Genomic DNA, 23044 nt, shown 5'->3' with positions numbered 1-23044 from the left:
AACCAACACCTCTCCACCTGGGGACCTGCTCTCTCTCTTTCCCGGAGGGAGAGCTGGTTTCTGGGATGAGTGAAGGAGCCAAGTCCCAGGCTTCTGCTTCCCGAACCAGGCCGGCGGGGGGCAGAAGAAACCAGCAACCGGCCTGCACATCAGAGGACTCGGGGGTGAGACGCTGCACCAGGAGTCGCAGCAATGTGGCTCCTACTCCCCCCGGGATTGTGGAGACCCCCAGAAGCCGCAAGGCTTCCAGCATGGAGGAAAAGCCTGACAGCGGCGTGCAAGATGGCGCTCCTTCCGGAGGAAAGTTGAGTGCTCACGGAGGTGGGCGCAGCATGGACCCCGGGAGTCTGTGTCCACCTATGCCTCCCGGGTCATGATCCACCTCCGTGAGTATGAAGATGCCAGTAAGCTCATCAGGAGGCTCCGGGAGGAGCTGCGCTGCACAAGCGCCAAAGCTGCGGGGGCCTCCAAACCAAGGAAGGCAAAACTCCAAGCCGAGGTAAAAAGACTGAGCAGTGAAATTCAACGCCTGGAACTTAGGAAAGCTGACATCAGGGAGCAGAGTGGTCATTTCAAAGAAAAACTTATAAATGAAGACCGCTACAGAGAAATGGCTGATACCAGAGAGCAAAGGCAGATAGGGCTGCAGCCTGAGAGCCAGGTGGATGATGAGAGTGATGATGACCAGCAGGAAGCCCCACCTGGCAGCCTGCAAAGTCACCCGCAGGCCACGTGCAGCGAGCTCCCTGCAGGACAGGCGACAGTGACATCGGGTCGCAGTTCTGCCGGCTCTGGGGAGGACAGTGACAGCAGCGGCCAGGGAGGGGCGCTAATGGCGGAGATTAAGCTCCTGGAGTCCCCAGTGTGCCTTCAAAACTTCCATCTTGGTGACGATCTACCAGAAGAGGCACCTGGGGGCCACAAAAAGGCAAAGAAGACCAAGCCAAAGCTGCAGGAGGCGGTAAGATACGTATATGCCCCCCTCCCTGTACCCCCTGAGTCGGCGGCAGGCTCAGCTCACTGTATAAGCCTCGTTGCCCAGCCCAGCCCGGGTTCTGCTGTGGATCCGGTGCAAAGGCGCGGGGAGATTACAGAGCGCGGTAGTGAGGCGCAGAGCTCCGTCTCTGCTTGTAGTAGCGGGGACGCAGCAGGAGGTGCATCAGCCGAGAGGCTGGACAGTGAGGGAGGCCCGGCGGCGGGCGTTCCATCAGGCCACGATGCTGTGGTGCGCTCCTCAGTGGGAGGGGGGAGCAGCCCGGTGTCGGGGGCAGCTCCGGTAGCCTCGGCGCCTCTGAATGCTGTTGCCGCTGATCACTTAGTTGAGAAGCGGCGGCAGTGTGAGGGGGCAGTTGGGGCTGAGCGTTCCGGTCCTCCCACGAAAGTGCTATTTTGTGTTGGCGTCGCTGGTCCGGAAGATCCTGATGCTAAAGATCAGCGGCGCCTAACTGCAGCTAGAGATCAGCGGCACATTATACCAAATGCCAAACAGCGGAAATTACCGACCGATGATGTGGAGGGCACACATAAGACCGGGGGTGAGGTCGCCTCCAGTTCTATGGAGGTGACTGAGCCCCTTGTGCCTGATGCGGAGGTCAAAAGGTCATCCACCATTGTTACTGGTCCAGCAGGAATGAATGTGGTGGTGGAGGTGAATGAGGATAATTCATTGTCTGGTGGTGTGGTTGCTGGTTTGGTGGAGGGTGAGATGGAGGTGGGTAATGGTGATACTGTTGGGGCTGACGTGGTCACTGGTCCGGTTGCCCCCCCGGGGGTGGCAACACCTGTCCGGAGTTATGCCAGTGTCACCTCCGGGGCAAATAGGGCATCCTCCTCGTCTCCGGGCTTTGAGGACGGCATGTTGCAACGGCGCCTTCTGGAGGCTCTAAAGAAGGGGGAGAGATCACTAATGGTAGAGGGTCGAGAGGTTGATCTATCCTTCTGGATAGAGAGGCATGGCCTCGGGGCCTTCCGAGAGCAAAAAGGGGGAGATACAGTGTGGTCCCTCCCAACAGCCGGGCCAGGCAGTGTGCGTAGGAATGTGGTCCGTCTTCGGTGGAGGGGCAGTGATGCATGTCCGCCAAGGTCTAAAGTTGTGGAGCTCCTGCTGAGGATGGGCTTCAAGGCGATTGACATCTACGCCTTGATACATCTGACGCGCCCCTGGGCCTGTGTCGCGCTGCGTTGCGCAGGCGGGAGCTTACCCGGAACCGGATCTGTTGAGGGTTGTAGTCTCGTGGCGGTGACCCGGTCCGTGCCCAGGGAGTCAGACTAAGTGGCGCTGTTTTAGCGGTAGATGTTGGACGACTACGCCACCCGTTGAGTGCAGCCAGGGAGCTGCTGCTGCAGGGCAGACCGCTGAGGCCGGTGGTAGGATTGTGCAGCGTGATAGTATAACCCCCAACGGGAGGGGTATGGCCTCAGGGCAGCCGACGTGGATGATGGGGGTAGCAGGAACCACTCGGAGACGGTACTGTGTAGTTCAGGGTCTTTACTGGTGACAAAGATAGACCCTCCCGGAGTACTGGCTAGCGATTGGGGCCTGGTCAGTCCTTGAGCAGATGGGATCTCCCCTGGCCAGGCGGAGTTGTAGGCCTCCCAAACTAACGATACTCTTCTGGCTACCTTGCTAGAGGCGGGTATAAGTAGCCCACGTCCCTGAGTGTACCGTGTGGTGCTCACCCGTATGGCCGGTGACTCGGGGCCTTCGGGTTTCTGGGCCAGAGGACCTGCAATCCCCTGCCGGTCGGTTTCTGCTGCTGGATAGGAGTTAGTCCCCACAGCCTCGGACTCCGGGTCCGGTGATAACTTCTCAGTCAGGGCGAGCTCTGCAGCTGCCAGCCCCTGACTCCTTGTAACACTGCTCCCACAGAGCTCCTGTTGTTTCTTCCTATATTTGCTTCTTTTTCTCTGCTTCTTCTCTACTCACTCACCCTGCCTCAGCCCTAGGTTTATATAGGGGAAGTTCTTCCCCTCCCAGGACTGGGCAGGAGGTGTGGCATGCATAGGATCCCTGACCAAGAGACCTCCCACCTGCTCTCAGACATAACATTGCTGTTACTGTGGAAAACCAGACCCCTGGGGTGCCACATTCCCCCCTAGTGAAATTTAGTACTCCGGGACTAAACATATTTTAGAAAAACATAACAAGATATAACAATAACAATAAAGAAACACATAAAGGTGGTCACGGGCTGACCATTGCTGGCGATGATACTCAAGTCGTCGTCAGGGTAGCGGGTAATATCCGAGTCATTCCAGTACTGCTTGAAGAGCACGTACGGGATGGTGGTGACCTGTGACCCGGTGTCCAGTAGGGCACTCATAGGAATGCCATCCAGTACCACAGGCAAGACTGGACGTCCTCCCACATATTTGTCGCGCCAGTTTGATGGGCCTGATGATCTTTTTCCTAGGGGTTGGCCCTCTATCCTAGGTTGTGCCAGTTTAAAGGACAGTACCTTGCCATATGTCCGGGTTGATTACAGCGGCGGCAGATGGGTCGTCCGTCCTCGTTGTATCGGTCGCTGGGTCTTCCTCTGGCCGGTGGGGTCCTCCTTGGTCGACGCCACGGGATGTCCTCCTGTCCGGATGCCAGCTGGATCTTCCCTGGAGTGGAAACCTGTAAAGACTGCACAGTTCAGGTTAGCGCAGCAACGCTTTTAGCTAGCTCTTGGACCTGATGGTGCAGGTCTGGAGCCGAGTCATTGTTCAAAGCCTGCGCATCAGCTCCCACAGGCCCTGCCGACAAGGGCGCCGCCTCCTGGTGGTAGGTGGTAGTGGGGCGTCTGTGGGTCACAACGCCACCTGGTGCCGGTTCTCGGAGCACCCGGATGGCTCTGTCCTTGAACTGTGCAAATCCCAGATGAGGGTCCTGTAAGGCCATTGCCCGCAACTGGGTTCGGTGGGCATTGCAATATAAACCCTCTATAAATTGTTCAGTTAACAGCCTGTCCTCGTCTCCCACGCCGTCAGGGTCGGTCTGCTTAATGGCTCTCAGGGCCTATTGTAGGTTCAGGGCATAGTCCCTTATACTCTCATGTGCCCGCTGTTTGCACCCGTAGAATCTAAGCTTGATCTCGGCTGAGGTGCGGGTATCAAAGGTGTCCCTCAGCCGGGTTAGTATCCCTGCGACAGTCCTCCCCCCAGGTGGCCAGGACTTTACCTCCCTTTGGGCTGCCCCGGTTAATTGGGCCACCAGGATGCTTACTTTTTGCTCTTCTGTGAGGGGGTACACCTGGAAGAGGCTATCCAGTTTTTCTCTAAAGTCCTGCAGGGTATGTGACTCCCCTGAGTACTGGGGTAGCCAGGCTGCCCCCGGGATATAGGGCATGGTGAAAGGCATGACCGCAACAGCGGTGGCGCTGGCGGGGGTTGGAGCGGTGAAGCTCTCCTCCGTATCCGACATCCTTCTCCCCCCAAGTGGACCGTGGCCTACCTTGCGATGATCCTCTTCCGTAGGCCGCGGCTCCGCAGTGGATCGTCAGGGTTGAGGACCTTCCGTCGCGCTCCTGTGACGTCGGCGTCTGCTGGGCTCCTTCAAGGACCTTACGCAACGTCCGGACGTGAGGCGGGGCTTCAGTTCTCGCGCGTTTTCGGAGTCCACGCCCCTCTTCTTCCCGCGCGGCGTCCTCAAGATGGCGTCCAATGGCGGGAAAACTCCACGGATGGCGGGAAGAAGGCCGAAGATGGCGCCGGATGGCGGGAAAACTCCACCGATGGCGGGAAGAAAGCGGAAGATGGCGCCGGATGGCGGGAATCTTCACCACGGGTAAGTTTTCACAGTCTTTTTCAGGCACGCAGTACCCGGTGGTTGCGGGCACGAGATCCTGCCGACTACGCCAAAAGTTGACGCGCCCCTGGGCCTGTGTTGCGCTGCGTTGCGCAGGCGGGAGCTTACCCGGAGCCGGATCTGTTGAGGGTTGTAGTCTCGTGGCGGTGACCCGGTCCGTGCCCAGGGAGTCAGACTAAGTGGCGCTGTTTTAGCGGTAGATGTTGGACGACTACGCCACCCGTTGAGTGCAGCCAGGGAGCTGCTGCTGCAGGGCAGACCGCTGAGGCCGGTGGTAGGATTGTGCAGCGTGATAGTATAACCCCCAACGGGAGGGGTATGGCCTCAGGGCAGCCGACGTGGATGATGGGGGTAGCAGGAACCACTCGGAGACGGTACTGTGTAGTTCAGGGTCTTTACTGGTGACAAAGATAGACCCTCCCGGAGTACTGGCTAGCGATTGGGGCCTGGTCAGTCCTTGAGCAGATGGGATCTCCCCTGGCCAGGCGGAGTTGTAGGCCTCCCAAACTAACGATACTCTTCTGGCTACCTTGCTAGAGGCGGGTATAAGTAGCCCACGTCCCTGAGTGTACCGTGTGGTGCTCACCCGTATGGCCGGTGACTCGGGGCCTTCAGGTTTCTGGGCCAGAGGACCTGCAATCCCCTGCCGGTCGGTTTCTGCTGCTGGATAGGAGTTAGTCCCCACAGCCTCGGACTCCGGGTCCGGTGATAACTTCTCAGTCAGGGCGAGCTCTGCAGCTGCCAGCCCCTGACTCCTTGTAACACTGCTCCCACAGAGCTCCTGTTGTTTCTTCCTATATTTGCTTCTTTTTCTCTGCTTCTTCTCTACTCACTCACCCTGCCTCAGCCCTAGGTTTATATAGGGGAAGTTCTTCCCCTCCCAGGACTGGGCAGGAGGTGTGGCATGCATAGGATCCCTGACCAAGAGACCTCCCACCTGCTCTCAGACATAACATTGCTGTTACTGTGGAAAACCAGACCCCTGGGGTGCCACACATCCCTATTCCACGCCTGAGTTTGATGTCAGCTTAGTTCGGCCGGAGGGGCTTGAGCTCTTCTGGGCGAATTATGAGTTGGCAAAAAATGAGCCCGGCAGGCGAGACTTTGCCGTTCAGGCAGTGTCTCGCCAAAACCAGATCAAGAAAGTGACCGTGATGACTCGTAACGAGTCGCTTTCTTGCTATGACATCATGACGTGGCTTGGTCGGTATGGAGAGGTGGTGGAGATGCCAAAGAAAAACCGCGACGAGTTTGGTATCTGGTCAGGGGCCTGGACGTTTATGGTAAAACTTAAGCGTTCAGGTGGTACGGTTGCCCACATTCCATCGTCTGCCTTCCTGGGTAGGGATCGTATCCTGGTCTTCTACCAGGGGCAACCGAAGCTCTGTCACAGGTGCGGCGACCCCACACACTTCAGTGCAAACTGCACCGTGCAGAAATGCGAGTTGTATGGGGGTCTCGGCCATCTTGCCGCCTCTTGTGTGGAGATTAGGTGCCACCTGTGTGGTGAGTTAGGCCACCCATTCAGCCGTTGTCCTCGCTCCTTTGCTAATGCAGTCGAGACCCCGGTGGGAGTAAGCCGTGAGGCCGATTCTGCTGGGGAGGGGACTAGCAGGGGTGGGGGAGCTGAGGGGCCAGGGAAGAAAAGCAATAAAAAGACGCCTGCCCAGCTGAGGCGTCTAGACAAGCGCAGACAGGAGAGGGAGCGGGGCGAGCCCCAGACTACCGGGGCAGCCCCTGTCCTGGATGCCAGTCTTGCTGCTGAGGCCCCGAGGGATGATGAGTTGGATGAGGAGGTCAGGAGGATCCACAGGGAGGAAACTGCCTCTGCTTCAGAATCCTCCCATTATGAAAGTATGGATGAGGATAATAAGCGGTGGCTAGAGCACAAGCGTAAGCTCGGCACCAAAAAGAAGAGAAAGAAGGGAGATAAAACATCTTCTCCCGCTCTGACCAAGGTACCTAAGGAAGGTAAAACCGACTCCCCTCTAGTTGGTCTTTCTAACCGGTTTCAAGCCCTTGATAACATCTCTTCCTCTGAGGAGGAGGCTGAGGGTGAGGATCCGGCTTCAGCGGAGCTTACAGGGGGCGCCGAGTCTCCTTCTCCTGGGGATGCAAGGTCCTTGGGGGGAGGGACTGGCCCAGAGTCCGGAGACGAGGACGAAAAAGGAAGGAAAAATGTGGGAATGGACACCTCTGTATCATTAAAGAGGGGGAAGGATTCCTCCTCTGAGGCAGAGGATAAGGGGAGTGGGAAGAGGAAAGCCGTCTAACTCAATCACCAATGATGGCGGTACCCACTCCGTTGACGCTGGCGTCCATTAATGTCGCCAGCATTAAGTCAAACATGGCTAGATTTGCGACCTTTGATTTTCTCAGCCGGGTTGAAGCTGACATTTTCTTTTTGCAAGAGACCAGGCTGCCAAATATGGCAGAGGTGTTTATAGCTAAGAGGGAGTGGAGACTCGGGCCCTCCTATTGGTCTCTTGCGGCCGAGCCGTATAGCGGAGTGGCAGTCCTTTTTACCGCAACGGTAGAATGCCGACGGGTTATTGAATTAGAAATGGGGAGGTGCCTGATATTAGATGTCCTCATGAAGGGACAAGAGCTTCGGCTCATTAACATCTATGGTCCCCAATCTAAATGGGACCGGAAGTGTCTCTTTATGAGGATCAAGCCCTACCTTTTTACGAGTCGGCAGGTCGTCTTTGGAGGGGACTTCAACACTGTCACGAGGCCCCGGGATAGAGGAGGTTCCAGAGACAAGCTGACTTATGATAGCGTCGCCCTTAATAGTATAGCTAGTGAGGCTCGCCTGGTGGATGTCCACATCCGGCACACCCCAGGCCACGAGGGGTTCACCTATCATAGAGGTAACTGTAGGTCCAGGATAGACAGGTTTTATTTAAAGGAGGAAGCCGTCTCTTCAGCAGTATCTGTTGTTGAGGTGGAGTTCTCCGATCACTGTTTGATTTTGTTTTCCCTGAATGTTACAGAGACCCCCCGGATGGGAAGAGGCTTTTGGAGGCTCAATTCGTCTCTCTTGGAAGAAGCGGAGATAAGACAGTCCTTTGAGGATTTTCTTCAGAGCCAGGTACCCTTACTGGATCTTTGTAGTAGTAAGTCAGAGTGGTGGGAGATGTTTAAGAAAAGGGTGGCGAGATTCTTCCGCCAGCTCTCGAGCCTCAGGAGCCTGGACAGGTACCGCCTGTATCAGGGCCTGAGGAGGAAACTCGAGCATCTTGTCTCAACTGGAGGTAGCCGCGAGGAGATCTCCAGAGTGAAATCTTTGCTAATGAGGTGTCAGTATGATAGACACGCATCTTTGGTTTTTGAGAGGGATACGGAAAGTACCGCTCGCCCGACCCTTACAGAAACTGCAAGATGTCAGTGAATAGTAAAGTTGTTACAGGACTGGTTGACACTGCGGGGTCCCTGAAACGATCCAGATCAGGGATCCTGGAGGTCGTCAGATCCTTCTACTCGCACCTCTTGGGGAAGAGGGATCTGGAATGGGATGAGATATCGGCTTTTCTGGCTGAAGCTGTCCCCGAACCAGGGGTAGACCCCTCTCTTGGCGTTTTGACAGAGATAATCAGGGAAGAGGAAGTTAAGTTGGCGATTGAAGGGCTTGCCCTGAAGAAATCTCCCGGTCCGGATGGCTTAACATCTGAATTCTATAAGACCTTTAAGGACGCCTTGGTTCCCCTCTTGACTGAGGTATTCAATGAGTGTCTTTCCTCGGGCACTCTGCCAAAGTCAATGAGGAGGTCTGCCCTGATCATCTTGTCAAAGGGTAAGGACCCATCTTGCATTGAGAATTGGCGTCCCATAGCGCTTCTCAATGCAGACAGGAAGGTTTTGGCAAAGGTGCTGTTTAATCGGCTGGTGAAATTTGCACCCCAGCTCCTTTCGGGGCCCAGCATTGCTCTGTTCCGGGCCGCAGTACAATTAGTGCTGTACTCTGTGTCCGAGAGGCAGTGGAGCAGGGTAGGGCTGGCCACTGGAAGGGGTACATGCTGTCATTGGACCAGGCAAAAGCGTTTGATCGGGTTAATCATGAGTACCTCTGGTCTGTCCTTCTGAGGTATGGCCTGCCGGGGGGGTTCGTTGATTGGCTTAAGACCTTGTACGCTGGGGCAGAGAGTTTCCCGCTTGTGAACGGTTGGATTGGCAACTCTTTTGAGGTTGGGTGTGGTGTTCGCCAGGGTTGTCCCTTGAGCCCGCTACTGTACGTGTTTGCGATTGACCCACTTCTTAGGAGGGTGGAGCGTGGACCGTTGGCTGGGATCGGGATGGACCGGGCAGCACCGGAAGCCACTCTAAGAGTGGTGGCGTATGCCGATGACGTCACCGTTTTTGTTTCCTCTGATGGGGAGGCAGAATGGCTGATGTCAGAGGTAAATCGCTACTCGGAGGCATCCGGGTCTAAGATCAACCGGGATAAGTGTGAGAGTCTCTGGCTGGGAGGAGGAGATCCTGGTTTTGATCTCCCGGACACCCTTCCAGAACCCAAAGTCTCTGCAAAAGTTCTTGGCATCGAATTTGGCCAGGGGGATTACCCCAAACAAAATTGGGACAGCAGGCTAGAGATCGCCACTCAGAAGGTGAACCAATGGAAGGGTTGGTCTTTGACCCTAAGGGAAAGGGTAAACCTGATCAAAACTTACCTGCTCCCTTTGCTGATCTATCTGGGCAGTGTGTGCATCTTGCCAGAGCCTCTCTGGACTCGGGTCTACAGTTTGTTCTTTCAACTGTTATGAGGGAATAGACTGAACCTGGTCAAGAGGGAGGTTACTTACCGTACGAGGAGACTAGGAGGGTTGGGTATGGTCAACCCTGTGGTATTCCTTGTGAATGCCTTCATTAAGATCAATATTGCAAACCTCTGGAAAGAGAGGGCTCCTCCGTGGGTATTCTCCTGTAAGGGATGGTTTCAGCCTTTCTTCCAGGAATGGGAGACAGGAGGGCAAGTGAAGGATCTCCGCACACCGCATGGACATCTCCCGGCTTACGCTACCGTGGTTCTGAAGGTAATTCGCCGGTGGGGTCTGGGAATGTGGGAGGTCAGGACTCTGCCAAGGAAGCTCCTTGACAAAATGGTTCTGTTGACCCATTTTCAGAGGCCTCTGGCGCTCAGGGATTGCCCAAGTCGGGATCTTGGGGTGGGTCTGCATCTTTTGAATTCTATCAGGATCCCCTCGAAGGTTTGGGACTTGGCTTGGCGCTGCTTCCATGGGAAACTGTGTGTGAGGGACAATCTGAAGTGTAGGAGCTCTGAGGACAGGAACTGTCCTCGGGAGCATTGTGGTACCATGCTTGAAAGCATGGACCACTTCCTGCTTCGTTGTCCCTTTAACACAGAGGTGTACAACAGGGTGGGCACCTCCATTGGCTGGCCCCGGCTGGCCGGTCTCTCTTATGAGGAATGGGCCTATGGAGCATTCGGGGACCTGGGTGGTCGGGACCGTTGCACCTTATTTCTAGTTAGCGCAGTGGTTAGGTATCACACGTGGAACGCACGGTGCTTAGTATCGACGCAGCGGAAAATCCTCCCAGTGGACGATGTGTTTAGGACCATACTCGGTGACCTGGTGAAGGTGCGTTCTCTGGAGTATGAGAGACTGGGTACACGGAGGGCCGCTCTCCTCTGGAGGGGCTTTTCTTTTAGTGTGCCCTAGTCTGGTCATCTCCTCTCCTGGTGGTGGGCTGCTGCTGACACCATAGATTTTTGTTTTATTGATCAGTAGACAGTGATGTAGGGCTGCAGGCGCCGAACTTGGGCTTTGTCAGTTGTGGTTATTGTATTGTTTGTTTCTGTATATATTGTATATATGGGTTTGGGTGTAGGTGTTAGGTTGGGTGGAGGGAAAAGGGGGGAGGTGGGTTCATCTTGTGGGACACTGGTTATTTGGGTGAAAAATTGGCACTGCCTGATCTGGCCTATGGACTTTGGACTGAGGCATGAGGCGCAGGAGCAGCTCTCAGGTCAGTGCCGGGGAGGGACTGGTGGGCTCGAGTGTGGGGGGTTTTGTTTTGTCTTGTATATATTTGTATAGTTAGAATTTATTTTATTTTATTTATTAAAAAAAAAAAAGAATGTATATATTAGTTTGTATATAATTTGTCGGTTATTGTTTATTATATTGTTATTATTTGTTTGGTAACCGGACCAGATGTCACAGTGTAGGTAGTTATTATTGTGTATATATGTATAATATGTGTGTGAGGAGAGAGGGAGCGGCTGGACCAGTTCATTACATTGTTTATTTTCTGGTTATTAATTTTGTTATGTTTTTCATTTTTATAATAAAAGATCTACAGGATGTAACTCAGGATCAGTAATGTAATGTATGTACACAGTGACTGCACCAGCAGAATAGTGAGTGCAGCTCTGGAGTATAATACAGGATGTAACTCAGGCTCAGTAATGTATGTACACAGTGACTGCACCAGCAGAATAGTGAGTGCAGCTCTGGAGTAAAATACAGGATGTAACTCAGGATCAGTAATGTAATGTATGTACACAGTGACTGCACCAGCAGAATAGTGAGTGCAGCTCTGGAGTAAAATACAGGATGTAACTCAGGATCAGTAATGTAATGTATGTACACAGTGACCGCACCAGCAGAATAGTGAGTGCAGCTCTGGAGTATAATACAGGATGTAACTCAGGATCAGTAATGTAATGTATGTACACAGTGACTGCACCAGCAGAATAGTGAGTGCAGCTCTGGAGTATAATACAGGAGGTAACTCAGGATCAGTAATGTATGTATACAGTGACTGCACCAGCAGAATAGTGAGTGCAGCTCTGGAGTAAAATACAGGATGTAACTCAGGATCAGTAATGTAATGTATGTACACAGTGACTGCACCAGCAGAATAGTGAGTGCAGCTCTGGAGTATAATACAGGATGTAACTCAGGATCAGTAATGTAATGTATGTACACAGTGACTGCACCAGCAGAATAGTGAGTGCAGCTCTGGAGTATAATACAGGATGTAACTCAGGATCAGTAATGTAATGTATGTACACAGTGACTGCACCAGCAGAATAGTGAGTGCAGCTCTGGAGTATAATACAGGATGTTACTCAGGATCAGTAATGTAATGTATGTACACAGTGACTACACCAGCAGTATAGTGAGTGCAGCTCTGGAGCATAATACAGGACGTAATTCAGGATCAGTAATGTAATGTATGTACACAGTGACTGCACCAGCAGAATAGCGAGTGCAGCTCTGGAGCATAATACAGGATGTAACTCAGGATCAGTAATGAAATGTATGTACACAGTGACTGCACAAGCAGAATAGTGAGTGCAGCTCTGGAGTATAATACAGGATGTAACTCAGGATCAGTAATGTAATGTATGTACACAGTGACTGCACCAGCAGAATAGTGAGTGCAGCTCTGGAGTAAAATACAGGATGTAACTCAGGATCAGTAATGTAATGTATGTACACAGTGACTGCACCAGCAGAATAGTGAGTGCAGCTCTGGAGTATAATACAGGATGTAACTCAGGATCAGTAATGTAATGTATGTACACAGTGACTGCACCAGCAGAATAGTGAGTGCAGCTCTGGAGTAAAATACAGGATGTAACTCAGGATCAGTAATGTAATGTATGTACACAGTGACCGCACCAGCAGAATAGTGAGTGCAGCTCTGGAGTATAATACAGGATGTAACTCAGGATCAGTAATGTAATGTATGTACACAGTGACTGCACCAGCAGAATAGTGAGTGCAGCTCTGGAGTATAATACAGGAGGTAACTCAGGATCAGTAATGTAATGTATGTACACAGTAACTGCACCAGCAGAATAGTGAGTGCAGCTCTGGAGTATAATACAGGATGTAACTTAGGATCAGTAATGTAATATATGTACACAGTGACTGCACCAGCAGAATAGTGAGTGCAGCTCTGGAGTATAATACAGGATGTAACTCAGGATCAGTACAGGATCAGTAATGTAATGTATGTACATAGTGACTACACCAGCAGAATAGTGAGTGCAGCTCTGGAGTATAATACAGGATGTAACTCAGGATCAGTAATGTAATGTATGTACACAGTGACTGTACCAGCAGAATAGTGAATGCAGCTCTGGAGTATAATACAGGAGGTAACTCAGGATCAGAAATGTAATGTATGTACACAGTAACTGCACCAGCAGAATAGCGAGTACAGCTCTGGAGTATAATACAGGATGTAACCCAGGATCAGTAATGTAATATAAGTACACAGTGACTGCACCAGCAGAATAGTGAGTGCAGCTCTGGAGTATAATACAGGAGGTAACTCAGGATCAGTACAGAATCAGTAATGTAATGTATGTACACAGAGACTGCACCAGCAGAATAGTGAGTGCAGCTCTGGAGTATAATACAGGAGGTAACTCAGGATCAGTAATGTAATGTATGTACACAGTGACTACACCAGCAGAATAGTGAGTGCAGCTCTGGAGTATAATACAGGACGTAACTCAGGATCAGTAATGTAATGTATGTACACAGTGACTGGACCAGCAGAATAGTGAGTGCAGCTCTGGAGTATAATACAGGATGTAACTCAGGATCAGTAATGTAATATATGTACACAGTGACTGCACCAGCAGAATAGTGAGTGCAGCTCTGGAGTATAATACAGGATGTAACTCAGGATCAGTAATGTAATATATGTACACAGTGACTGCACCAGCAGAATAGTGAGTGCAGCTCTGGAGTATAATACAGGACGTAACTCTGGATCAGTAATGTAATATATGTACACAGTGACTACACCAGCAGAATAGTGAGTTCAGCTCTGGAGTATAATACAGGATGTAACTCAGGATCAGTAATGTAATGTATGTACACAGTGACTGCACCAGCAGAATAGTGAATGCAGCTATGGAGTATAATACAGGATGTAACTCAGGATCAGTAATGTAATGTATGTACACAGTGACTGCACCAGCAGAATAGTGAGTGCAGCTCTGGAGTATAATACAGGATGTTACTCAGGATCAGTAATGTAATGTATGTACACAGTGACTACACCAGCAGAATAGTGAGTGCAGCTCTGGAGCATAATACAGGACGTAATTCAGGATCAGTAATGTAATGTATGTACACAGTGACTGCACCAGCAGAATAGCGAGTGCAGCTCTGGAGCATAATACAGGATGTAACTCAGGATCAGTAATGAAATGTATGTAAACAGTGACTGCACAAGCAGAATAGTGAGTGCAGCTCTGGAGTATAATACAGGATGTAACTCAGGATCAGTAATGTAATGTATGTACACAGTGACTGCACCAGCAGAATAGTGAGTGCAGCTCTGGAGTAAAATACAGGATGTAACTCAGGATCAGTAATGTAATGTATGTACACAGTGACTGCACCAGCAGAATAGTGAGTGCAGCTCTGGAGTAAAATACAGGATGTAACTCAGGATCAGTAATGTAATGTATGTACACAGTGACCGCACCAGCAGAATAGTGAGTGCAGCTCTGGAGTATAATACAGGATGTAACTCAGGATCAGTAATGTAATGTATGTACACAGTAACTGCACCAGCAGAATAGTGAGTGCAGCTCTGGAGTATAATACAGGATGTAACTCAGGATCAGTAATGTAATATATGTACACAGTGACTGCACCAGCAGAATAGTGAGTGCAGCTCTGGAGTATAATACAGGATGTAACTCAGGATCAGTACAGGATCAGTAATGTAATGTATGTACACAGTGACTGCACCAGCAGAATAGTGAGTGCAGCTCTGGAGTATAATACAGGATGTTACTCAGGATCAGTAATGTAATGTATGTACATAGTGACTACACCAGCAGAATAGTGAGGGCAGCTCTGGAGTATAATACAGGATGTAACTCAGGATCAGTAATGTAATGTATGTACACAGTGACTGTACCAGCAGAATAGTGAATGCAGCTCTGGAGTATAATACAGGAGGTAACTCAGGATCAGAAATGTAATGTATGTACACAGTAACTGCACCAGCAGAATAGCGAGTACAGCTCTGGAGTATAATACAGGATGTAACCCAGGATCAGTAATGTAATATAAGTACACAGTGACTGCACCAGCAGAATAGTGAGTGCTGCTCTGGAGTATAATACAGGAGGTAACTCAGGATCAGTACAGGATCAGTAATGTAATGTATGTACACAGAGACTGCACCAGCAGAATAGTGAGTGCAGCTCTGGAGTATAATACAGGATGTTACTCAGGATCAGTAATGTAATGTATGTACACAGTGACTACACCAGCAGAATAGTGAGTGCAGCTCTGGAGTATAATACAGGACGTAACTCAGGATCAGTAATGTAATGTATGTACACAGTGACTGGACCAGCAGAATAGTGAGTGCAGCTCTGGAGTATAATACAGGATGTAACTCAGGATCAGTAATGTAATATATGTACACAGTGACTGCACCAGCAGAATAGTGAGTGCAGCTCTGGAGTATAATACAGGATGTAACTCAGGATCAGTAATGTAATATATGTACACAGTGACTGCACCAGCAGAATAGTGAGTGCAGCTTTGGAGTATAATACAGGACGTAACTCTGGATCAGTAATGTAATATATGTACACAGTGACTACACCAGCAGAATAGTGAGTTCAGCTCTGGAGTATAATACAGGACATAACTCGGGATCAGTAATGTAATGTATGTACACAGTGACTGCACCAGAAGAATAGTGAGTGCAGCTCTGGAGTATAATACAGGATGTAACTTAGGATCAGTACAGGATCAGTAATGTAATGTATGTACACAGTGACTGCACCAGCAGAATAGTGAGTGCAGCTCTGGAGTATAATACAGGACGTAACTCAGGATCAGTAATGTAATGTATGTACACAGTGACTGCACCAGCAGAATAGTGAGTGCAGCTCTGGAGTATAATACAGGACGTAACTCAGGATCAGTAATGTAATGTATGTACACAGTGACTGCACAAGCAGAATAGTGAGTGCAGCTCTGGAGTATAATACAGGATGTAACTCAGGATCAGTAATGTAATGTATGTATACTGTGACTACATCAGCAGAATAGTGAGTGCAGCTCTGGAGTATAATACAGGATGTAACTCAGGATTAGTAATGTAATGTATGTACACAGTGACTGCACCAGCAGAATAGTGAGTGCAGCTCTGGAGTATAATACAGGATGTAACTCAGGATCAGTAATGTAATGTATGTACACAGTGACTGCACCAGCAGAATAGTGAGTGCAGCTCTGGAGTATAATACAGGATGTAACTCAGGATCAGTAATGTAATGTATGTACACAGTGACTGCACCAGCAGAATAGTGAGTGCAGCTCTGGAGTATAATACAGGATGTAACTCAGGATCAGTACAGGATCAGTAATGTTATGTATGACAAACAGGCAATCCCTGCATGTGTCACAGGTGTATGACAGATGTGACATATGCAGTCGCGGCGACACTTTCATCGATGCTGAGCACCCGAGTGTGCTCCTCGAAGGGGTTAACAATTCATGCTCGCTCAACACTAAAAGTGATCACTAAACCAACAAATGAAGTTTATCTGATTCTAATCACATGAAAGACAAACATTATGTAACTGAAAACAGGTAATTCAAGAGGGAAAAACAAGAGGGAAATATTCTTTTACAGGGCAGTGTATGTAACCGTACCTCGTTCTTCTCGTGGATGTTATGATCGATCATTTGTAGTAGAAACCACATGATGTTCCTTAAGATGAAGGTTGTAATTAAATTCCAATGAATGATATTCCGAAGGCATCTAATACTCCTAGGACCAAAGACATAAAATTCATATAAAACAATGGAAAAATGGAAAGTGCAATTTAAACAGACAATGTCATTTCAACTCAAGAGCAAAACTGAAGCTTTGTAATTTATCTTAGAGAAATTCAAGCAACTGTTAAATGTAACTCCAGAGCTGGATTCACAGACATAAAGCTCAGTACTGCGGTATAAAGTCCTCCATAAAGCTGATGCTTCTGAATATGAGCTATCTAGAGACAAGAGAGCAGGAATCCATCATGTCAGTGTGTGTTCTCTATGGGAGACTTCATAGCAACTAATCTATGCCCACCAGCTCAGAGACAACTGAAAATTTGACATAGGAAAGGAAAAAAGAGTGAAAAGTACAAACAATTTATTCTGGAAATGACAGCTACACTTTCAGACACAGGAACATTTTTTCCATGCAGAAAGAAGCTAGTATTATAACAGTTATATTCTCGTACATAGGGGCAGTATTATAGTTTTTATATTCTTGTACATAGGGGGCAGTATTATAGTAGTTATATTCTTGCACATACAGAGCAGTATTATAGTAGTTATATTCTTGTATATAGGGGGCAGTATTATAGTAGTTATATTCTTCTATATAGGAGCAGTATTATAGCAGTTATATTCTTGTACATATGGACAGTATTATAGTAGTTATATTCTTCTATATAGGAGCAGTATTATAGCAGTTATATTCTTGTACATAGGGGGCAGTAGTATAGTAGTTATATTCTTGTACATAGGGGCAGTATTATAGTAGTTATATTCTTGTACATGCGGACAGTATTATAGTAGTCATATTCATGTACATAGGGGCAGTATTATAGTAGTTATATTCTTGTACATAGGGAGCAGTATTATAGTAGTTATATTCTTGTACATAGGGGTCAGAATTATAGTAGTTATATTCTTGTACATAGGGGCAGTATTATAGTAGTTATATTCTTGTACATAGGGGGCAGTATTATAGTAGTTATATTGTTGTACATAGGGGGCAGTATTATAGTAGTCATATTCTTGTATATAGGAGGCAGTATTATAGTAGTTATATTCTTGTACAAAGGGAGCAGTATTATAGTAGTTATATTCTTGTACATAGGGGGCAGTATTATAGTAGTTATATTCTTGTACATAGGGGCAGTATTATAGTAGTTATATTGTTGTACATGCGGACAGTATTATAGTAGTTATATTCTTGTATATAGGAGGCAGTATTATAGTAGTTATATTCTTGTACATAGGGGCAGTATTATAGTAGTTATATTGTTGTACATAGGGGGCAGTATTATAGTAGTCATATTCTTGTATATAGGAGGCAGTATTATAGTAGTTATATTCTTGTACATAGGGAGCAGTATTATAGTAGTTATATTCTTGTACATAGGGGCAGTATTATAGTAGTTATATTCTTGTACATAGGAGGCAGTATTATAGTAGTTATATTCTTGTACATAGGGGCAGTATTATAGTAGTTATATTCTTGTACATAGGAGGCAGTATTATAGTAGTTATATTCTTGTACATAGGGGGCAGTATTATAGTAGTTATATTGTTGTACATAGGGGGCAGTATTATAGTAGTCATATTCTTGTATATAGGAGGCAGTATTATAGTAGTTATATTCTTGTACATAGGGAGCAGTATTATAGTAGTTATATTCTTGTACATAGGGGGCAGTATTATAGTAGTTATATTCTTGTACATAGGGGCAGTATTATAGTAGTTATATTCTTGTACATGCGGACAGTATTATAGTAGTTATATTCATGTACATAGGGGCAGTATTATAGTAGTTATATTCTTGTACATAGGGAGCAGTATTATAGTAGTTATATTCTTGTACATAGGGAGGAGTATTATAGTAGTTATATTCTTCTATACAGGACCAGTATTATAGCAGTTATATTCCTGTACATAGGGACAGTATTATAGTAGCTATATTCTTCTATATAGGAACAGTATTATAGCAGTTATATTCTTGTACATAGGGACAGTATTATAGTAGTTATATTCTTGTACATAGGGACAGTATTATAGTAGTTATATTCTTGTACATAGGAGCAGTATTATAGTAGTTATATTCTTGTACATAGCGAGCAGTATTATAGTAGTTATATTCCTGTACATAGGAGCAGTATTATAGCAGTTATATTCATGCACATAGGGGCAGTATTATTGTAGTTATATTCTGGTACATAGGGGACAGTATTATAGTAGTTATATTGTTGTACATAGGGGGCAGTATTATAGTAGTTATATTCTTGTACATAGGAGGCAGTATTATGGTACTTATATTATTGTACATAGAGGCAGTATTATAGTAGTTATATTCTTGTATATAGGAGCAGTATTATAGTAGTTATATTCTTGTACATAGGGGGCAGTATTATAGTAGTTATATTCTTGTATATAGGAGGCAGTATTATAGTAGTTATATTCTTGTACATAGGGAGCAGTATTATAGTAGTTATATTCTTGTACATAGGGGGCAGTATTATAGTAGTTATATTCTTGTACATAGGGGCAGTATTATAGTAGTTATATTCTTGTACATAGAGAGCAGTATTATAGTAGTTATATTCTTGTACATAGGAGCAGTATTATAGTAGTTATATTCTTGTACATAGGAGCAGTGTTATAGCAGTTAAATTCTTGTACATTGAAGCAGTATTATAGTAGTTATATTCTTGTACATAGGGGCAGTATTATAGTAGATATATTATTGTACATAGGAGCAGTATTATAGTAGTTATATTCATGTACATAGGGGCAGTATTATAGTAGTTATATTCATGTACATAGGGAGCAGTATTATAGTAGTTATATTCATGTACATACGGGCAGTATTATAGTAGTTATATTCTTGTACATAGGGAGCAGTATTATAGTAGTTATATTCTTGTACATAGGGAGGAGCATTATAGTAGTTATATTCTTCTACACAGGACCAGTATTATAGCAGTTATATTCCTGTACATAGGGACAGTATTATAGTAGCTATATTCTTCTATATAGGAACAGTATTATAGCAGTTATATTCTTGTACATAGGGACAGTATTATAGTAGTTATATTCTTGTACACAGGGGCAGTATTATAGTAGTTATATTCTTGTACATAGGAGCAGTATTATAGTAGTTATATTCTTGTACATAGCGAGCAGTATTATAGTAGTTATATTCCTGTACATAGGAGCAGTATTATAGCAGTTATATTCATGCACATAGGGACAGTATTATTGTAGTTATATTCTGGTACATAGGGGACAGTATTATAGTAGTTATATTGTTGTACATAGGGGGCAGTATTATAGTAGTTATATTCTTGTACATAGGAGGCAGTATTATAGTACTTATATTATTGTACATAGAGGCAGTATTATTGTAGTTATATTCATGTACATAGAGGGCAGTATTATAGTAGTTATATTCTTGTGCATAGTGAGCAGTATTATAGTAGTTATATTCTTGTACATAGGAGCAGTATTATAGTAGTTATATTCTTATACATAGGAGCAGTATTATAGCAGTTAAATTCTTGTACATTGAAGCAGTATTATAGTAGTTATATTCTTGTACATAGGGGCAGTATTATAGTAGTTATATTCTTGTACATAGAGAGCAGTATTATACTAGTTATATTCTTGTACATAGGAGCAGTATTATAGTAGTTATATTCTTGTACATAGGAGCAGTGTTATAGCAGTTAAATTCTTGTACATTGAAGCAGTATTCTAGTAGTTATATTCTTGTACATAGGGGCAGTATTATAGTAGATATATTATTGTACATAGGAGCAGTATTTTAGTAGTTATATTCTTGTACATAGCGAGCAGTATTATAGTAGTTATATTCCTGTACATAGGAGCAGTATTATAGCAGTTATATTCATGTACATAGGGGCAGTATTATAGTAGTTATATTCCTGTACATAGGGGCAGTATTATAGTAGTTATATTCTTTTACATAGGGGCAGTATTATAGTAGTTATATCCTTGTACATAGGAGCAGTATTATAGTAGTTATATTCTTGCACATAGGTACATAGGAGCAGTATTATAGTAGTTATATTCTTGTACATAGAAGCAGTATTATAGTAGTTATATTCTTGTACAATGGAGCAATATTATAGTAGTTATATTCTTGTACATAGAGGCAGTATTATAGTAGTCTATTCCTGTATATAGGAAGCAGTATTATAGTAGATATATTCTTGTACATAGAAGCAGTATTATAGTAGTTATAATCTTGTACATAGGGCAGTATTCTAGTAGTTATATTCTTGTACATAGGAGCAGTATTATAGTAGTTATATTGTTGTACATAGGAGCAGTATTATAGTAGTTCTATTCTTGTACATAGAGGCAGTATTATAGTAGATATATTCTTGTACATAGGGGGCAGTATTATAGTAGTTATATTCTTGTACAAAGGAGCAGTATTATAGTAGTTATATTCTTGTACATAGAGGCAGTATTATAGTAGATATATTCTTGTACATAGGGGGCAGTATTATAGTAGTTATATTCTTGTACATAGGGAGCAGTATTATAGTAGTTATATTCGTGTACATAGGGGGCAGTATTATAGTAGTTATATTCTTGTACATAGGGGCAGTATTATAGTAGTTATATTCTTGTACATGCGGACAGTATTATAGTAGTTATATTCATGTACATAGGGGCAGTACTATAGTAGTTATATTCTTGTACATAGGGAGCACTATTATAGTAGTTATATTCTTGTACATAGGGAGGAGTATTATAGTAGTTATATTCTTCTATACAGGACCAGTATTATAGCAGTTATATTCCTGTACATAGGGACAGTATTATAGTAGCTATATTCTTCTATATAGGAACAGTATTATAGCAGTTATATTCTTGTACATAGGGACAGTATTATAGTAGTTATATTCTTGTACATAGGGACAGTATTATAGTAGTTATATTCTTGTACATAGGAGCAGTATTATAGTAGTTATATTCTTGTACATAGCGAGCAGTATTATAGTAGTTATATTCCTGTACATAGGAGCAGTATTATAGCAGTTATATTCATGCACATAGGGGCAGTATTATTGTAGTTATATTCTGGTACATAGGGGACAGTATTATAGTAGTTATATTGTTGTACATAGGGGGCAGTATTATAGTAGTTATATTCTTGTACATAGGAGGCAGTATTATGGTACTTATATTATTGTACATAGAGGCAGTATTATAGTAGTTATATTCTTGTATATAGGAGCAGTATTATAGTAGTTATATTCTTGTACATAGGGGGCAGTATTATAGTAGTTATATTCTTGTATATAGGAGGCAGTATTATAGTAGTTATATTCTTGTACATAGGGAGCAGTATTATAGTAGTTATATTCTTGTACATAGGGGGCAGTATTATAGTAGTTATATTCTTGTACATAGGGGCAGTATTATAGTAGTTATATTCTTGTACATAGAGAGCAGTATTATAGTAGTTATATTCTTGTACATAGGAGCAGTATTATAGTAGTTATATTCTTGTACATAGGAGCAGTGTTATAGCAGTTAAATTCTTGTACATTGAAGCAGTATTATAGTAGTTATATTCTTGTACATAGGGGCAGTATTATAGTAGATATATTATTGTACATAGGAGCAGTATTATAGTAGTTATATTCATGTACATAGGGGCAGTATTATAGTAGTTATATTCATGTACATAGGGAGCAGTATTATAGTAGTTATATTCTTGTACATAGGGAGGAGCATTATAGTAGTTATATTCTTCTACACAGGACCAGTATTATAGCAGTTATATTCCTGTACATAGGGACAGTATTATAGTAGCTATATTCTTCTATATAGGAACAGTATTATAGCAGTTATATTCTTGTACATAGGGACAGTATTATAGTAGTTATATTCTTGTACACAGGGGCAGTATTATAGTAGTTATATTCTTGTACATAGGAGCAGTATTATAGTAGTTATATTCTTGTACATAGCGAGCAGTATTATAGTAGTTATATTCCTGTACATAGGAGCAGTATTATAGCAGTTATATTCATGCACATAGGGACAGTATTATTGTAGTTATATTCTGGTACATAGGGGACAGTATTATAGTAGTTATATTGTTGTACATAGGGGGCAGTATTATAGTAGTTATATTCTTGTACATAGGAGGCAGTATTATAGTACTTATATTATTGTACATAGAGGCAGTATTATTGTAGTTATATTCATGTACATAGAGGGCAGTATTATAGTAGTTATATTCTTGTGCATAGTGAGCAGTATTATAGTAGTTATATTCTTGTACATAGGAGCAGTATTATAGTAGTTATATTCTTATACATAGGAGCAGTATTATAGCAGTTAAATTCTTGTACATTGAAGCAGTATTATAGTAGTTATATTCTTGTACATAGGGGCAGTATTATAGTAGTTATATTCTTGTACATAGAGAGCA

The 23044-nt window shown here is 45.0% G+C and overlaps 1 protein-coding gene across 2 annotated transcripts in view; it reads right to left on the bottom strand.

The window, feature by feature from the left end:
* CRHR2 (corticotropin releasing hormone receptor 2) overlaps positions 1 to 23044 on the bottom strand; it is a 544351-nt gene that overhangs the window by 160026 nt on the left and 361281 nt on the right. For both annotated transcript variants that reach the window (XM_073677250.1, XM_073677249.1), the window contains one exon: positions 16468 to 16585. In XM_073677250.1, the coding sequence (XP_073533351.1) occupies positions 16468 to 16585 (118 nt within the window). The remainder of the gene's footprint in view (positions 1 to 16467; positions 16586 to 23044) is intronic.

This window comes from Phyllobates terribilis, unplaced genomic scaffold (genome assembly GCF_046119375.1).
Source record: "Phyllobates terribilis strain yellow unplaced genomic scaffold, ASM4611937v1 Scaffold_4__5_contigs__length_816908805, whole genome shotgun sequence".
In the NCBI taxonomy this organism is placed as follows: domain Eukaryota; kingdom Metazoa; phylum Chordata; class Amphibia; order Anura; family Dendrobatidae; genus Phyllobates; species Phyllobates terribilis.
The sequence above is the reverse complement of the archived record's forward strand: the minus strand, read 5'-3'. Positions and strand labels throughout refer to the sequence as shown.